Source organism: Delphinus delphis, chromosome 8 (genome assembly GCF_949987515.2).
Source record: "Delphinus delphis chromosome 8, mDelDel1.2, whole genome shotgun sequence".
NCBI classification, from domain to species: domain Eukaryota; kingdom Metazoa; phylum Chordata; class Mammalia; order Artiodactyla; family Delphinidae; genus Delphinus; species Delphinus delphis.
In genome coordinates, this window is record NC_082690.1 from 72,936,665 (window position 1) to 72,940,959 (window position 4,295).

Sequence of the window (4,295 nt, forward strand, 5' to 3'; positions counted from 1 at the left end):
ACAGAGTGGTGGAAAGTGCCCGGGGCACCCACGACATTCATTGGGGTGGCCTGTCAGTTTTGAAGCTCAAGGGCTTTACACGTGAGTTCAAAGGATTTAATTTCTGACACATCGGCTGTCTGGTCCAGAAGGGACCGTCCTGAGGAAACGACCAGGAAAGCAAGGTCCAGGCTGGAGGAGTATCCTCTAACCACACACCTGCCAGCAGCCTGGGGGCCTCCTTCCTGGAGCTCCACACCCTCTTCTCCACAGCCCAGGTGGCCCAGGCCTCAGCCCCTCCACCCCTGACAGTGGCCACCAGGCAGAACAAGCCTTGCTGTTTTCTCAGGGTTGCACAATGCGGAATATGACCTGTGGATGAGGACAGCCACTGGTCTCCAGTAAGTTACCCTTTGCAGTTTTGTAGGAGAAATGACCTGCAGGGACTCTCCCCCAGGCGCCAGTCCAGCTTTCCTTCTCACCCCATGACCCCAGCAGGGATGGCTCAGTATAAATGCAGCCACCTGTCCCCAGCAGGTCTGCTCCACCGGGTTCAGGTGAGAAAGTTCTCCACGGAGTGATTTCTTTGAAAACACTTACTTTAAATCTTCTCTTCTGTATTTGTCCTGAATGAGGTCAGTGCTGGCAGCGTGGTGCATGGGAAATGCTTTTTGATTAATTACAGGCTGCTTTAGCAAGACACAGCTACGTCCCAGCTGCTCTCTTCTTCCACCATAGACACCTTGGTGACCTCTTAGACAGGCTTGGGTTCAGGGTTGGTGGGTTCAGAGCTGAGGGCTAGTGGCTCCGAGTGAGGTCCTACTGCAATGTTGCCTAGGTGGACCACTGAGAGTCTAATGAGAACAAGTGGAAAGAACAGCCGGGCTCTCCTCGACATACAAATCCCCAAGTGGGTGTACAAGGCTTGTCCGTGTCTCCCTGACCCTCTCCTTTCATTTCAGCACAATGAAGCTTTTCGCAGGCCTCATTCTCTGCTCCTTGGTGCTGGGAGTCCACAGCCGATGGTTTTCCTTCCTTGGCGAGGCTTATGACGGTAAGGCTGGTGGAGGGGGGATGACACCCATGGGCCTCTGGGATTCACCATGAGCGCTCTTAAGGGTTGGAGCTACTGTCTTAGGCGGTGCTGCCCTATGTGGTAGAATGTGCCAGGTGTTTGGGGAGCTTTTTTTCAGACAGATTGAAAACCACAGGATTTATGTCAATCAGTCACTAGAGAAAGAACAGTCATCATTCCCAGCTGAAATGGAAGTTTGAATGGAAGACATAAAATAAGTCTTGAAATGGTACAGCATTTCCCTCAGACCAATTGCATGAAGGAGGATGGAAGCTATCCATCTATTTCCCCTCTCTTCTTCTCTCCCTCCACTCATTTCTCCCTTCCTCCCTCCCTTTCCCTCTTCTTTCCTTCCTTGCTCTCTTCTTCTTCTCTTCCTTCTTATCTTCCATTTCCTAATTGGATAATTCAGGGACCTTCAGCTTAGCTCTTCCTCCTGCTTCCTATACTCAGTGACACTGTCCCTGGTTCAGTCTGTTTCCTACCCTTTTATAGCCTTTTAACTGACAAAAAAACCCGTGTGCGACCGGGGTGGGGAACCTAATAACATATCTCAAGCTTCCGGTAGGAACTCGGCCCTTATATGCACTTCAGGGTGAGCAACTCTCCTATTTTGCCCAGGTCTGAGGACTTTTCCAGGACACTTTCAATGCTAACTGGGGCACTTCCTGGAAAACAGGTGCAGTTCTGGTTAGGCTGGGACAGGTGGTCACCTACTTACCTGCAGAATACCTCCGTGAGGGAGACATCTCCCCCCATCTAAAGGGGAGAAAACCGAGGCTGAGAGCAGCCGAGTCTGCTGCCCAGGGACTAAGTGCCAGTCAGCAGGTGGCAGGACAGAAGTTTGAACCCAGCTGTGCACGAGGCCACAGCTCTTGCTGGGCAGACTTGTCCCAGTGCCACTCCCTCAAGCTGGGGGCTTATCAATCTCAGCTGCATGTTGGATTCACCTGGGGAGCAATGAAAACTACTGATGCCTGAGACCCACCCCAGAGAGTGTGAGGTAACTGGCCTGGGCTGTGAGGTAGGTCTCATGGGACTTTCAGTACCTCCCCAGCTGATTGGAAGGTGTAACCAGGCTGAGGCAAAGACCCACTGCTCGAGGGCTTGCTTCCTCAGGCAGCCCACATCATCAATACCGTCCACTAGAAAGTCCTCAGGATGCCATTCACGTGCCTAACAGCCAGGGGAATCAAGTCACATTGAGCGCATTCGCGCAGCAGGAATACATTTCTTAGGCGTCAGGGCAGAGGTGCTGCATGTCTGCCCCTTTCTCAGAATCTGTCCTCCATGTCACCTCCTCACTCACCCCAATCCCCTGGATCTCATCCTATGCGGCTTCCTTTTATAACAGTGGTTCGGGGCCAAGGGCAATTTTGTGTCCTGGAGATATCTGGCAATGTTTGGAAACACTTTTGGTTGTCCCACTTGGGGAATAGGTTGCCCGTTAGTGGGTAAAAGTGAGGGATGCTGTTAAACGTGTTACAATACCCAGGACAGCCCTGAACAGCAAAGAATTATCTGGCTTAAAATGTCAATAGTATGAAGCTGAGGAATCCTGCCCTATAAAGATAGCTCCCTTCTCTCCTTTAGACATATCACATGGAGCCCTAAGTGAGATGCAGTCCAGAGACGGCATCGTAGGGGCCCGACAAGCAGGTCCAACGCAGCTGTGCCCCTCCCCCCATAACGACTCTCATTCGAGTTACCAGGAGCAGGAAACTAGACACAAGAATGCTCTGCTCAATCTATGGCACTCACGGTGCTATAGCCACAGGATGAAACTGAGTCAGTGGCAGATTTTTCATTCCTTGATTCTTCCCTAAGGTGTGTCACAGTTTTCTGTCCACCTGATAATCCTTTCTCTATGTGCTTTCCTCCCAGGGGCTAAAGACATGTGGCGAGCCTACTCTGACATGAGACAAGCCAATTTCAAAAATGCCGATAAGTACTTCCACGCCCGGGGCAACTATGAGGCTGCCCAAAGGGGACCTGGGGGCGTCTGGGCTGCTGAAGTGATCAGGTACCAGGGGCCCTGAGGATGCAGGGATGGGTGTGAGAGCCTCGGACAACCAGGAGGGGCCAAGCCCTGGAGAACTTCCTGTAGGGCTGTGGCCTCTCCTCCTCTTTGTGTAATTTTTTTTTTTTTTTTCCGGAACGCGGGCCTCTCACTGTCGTGGCCTCTCCCGTTGCGGAGCACAGGCTCCGGACGCGCAGGCTCAGCGGCCACGGCTCACGGGCCCAGCCGCTCCGCGGCACGTGGGATCTTCCCAGACCGGGGCACGAACCCATGTCCCCTGCATCGGCAGGCGGACTCTCAACCACCGCACCACCAGGGACGCCCTGGCCTCTCCTCTTATCCACCCTCACCCTCTGTGTCCTGTGTGGGGTCTGAGTGGCTGAAGAGCAGAGCAAGGCTGGTGGGACAGACGATTCCCAAGCCTCCCCCATGGGTGCTGTTCACCCAGCATAAGGGGACCCGCAGGGCTGAGGTGGGCTGAGCCCGGGCAGCCTCAGGTTTCATTCCCTCTTTCCTAGCTCCTGTCAGAGTCCTTGATTCCTTGGAAAGAGGAGAGATGGGGAGGGTGGGCTGTTGCTCGTCAGCCCTGGAGTAATCCCCTACCTGCCCTTTTCCATTCCAGCGATGCCAGAGAGAGTATTCCGAGACTTACAGACCTTTTTAAGCATGGAGACAGTGGCCACGGACGGGAGGACTCGGAGGCCGACCAGTTTGCCAATAGATGGGGCCGGAGCGGCAAAGACCCCAATTACTTCCGACCTCCTGGCCTGCCCGACAAGTACTGAGCTGCCTCTCACTCTGCTCAGGAGACGACGGGGCTGTGAGCCCCCAAGGGCAGGGACGCTGAGCTAGTGAGTTCTCTGTCCACGGAAGCCAGCAGATCTAATAAATGCTTAAGAGATTGAATGTTGAAAACCGTGTATTATTCTTTGATATAAGGACAGCCTGTTTGTTCCCAAGGGGTGATGGCTGGACACCCACGTGAAGGCCGAGTCTGTGCCTGTGTCTTGGGTGTCGGGGCCACAATCTCAGCATCATACAGGGCAGACACCCTGCTCCACCCCTTCCCCTAATCAGACCCGCTCCCCTCCAGGCCCCTCTGGTTACTGTGGTGCTCTTTCTAGGCCCTTCTGTATTCAGGCCTCTTCACTCCCTGGCAGTTGGGTCCTGTCAGCTTCTCTGCCCTGGGGTCTAGTGCCCTTAGTGCGTCCTCAGTGGTGT

At 53.8% G+C, this 4,295-nt stretch overlaps 1 protein-coding gene across 1 annotated transcript; it reads left to right on the forward strand.

The window, feature by feature from the left end:
- Positions 1-501: 501 nt before the first annotated feature.
- LOC132429812 (serum amyloid A-2 protein-like) lies at positions 502-3,989 on the forward strand. Its single transcript, XM_060018579.1, has 4 exons — positions 502-614; positions 942-1,033; positions 2,939-3,077; positions 3,697-3,989. Exons 1-4 carry the CDS (start codon positions 610-612, stop codon positions 3,857-3,859), a joined length of 399 nt encoding a protein of 132 aa, XP_059874562.1. The 5' UTR covers positions 502-609; the 3' UTR covers positions 3,860-3,989.
- Positions 3,990-4,295: the final 306 nt, after the last annotated feature.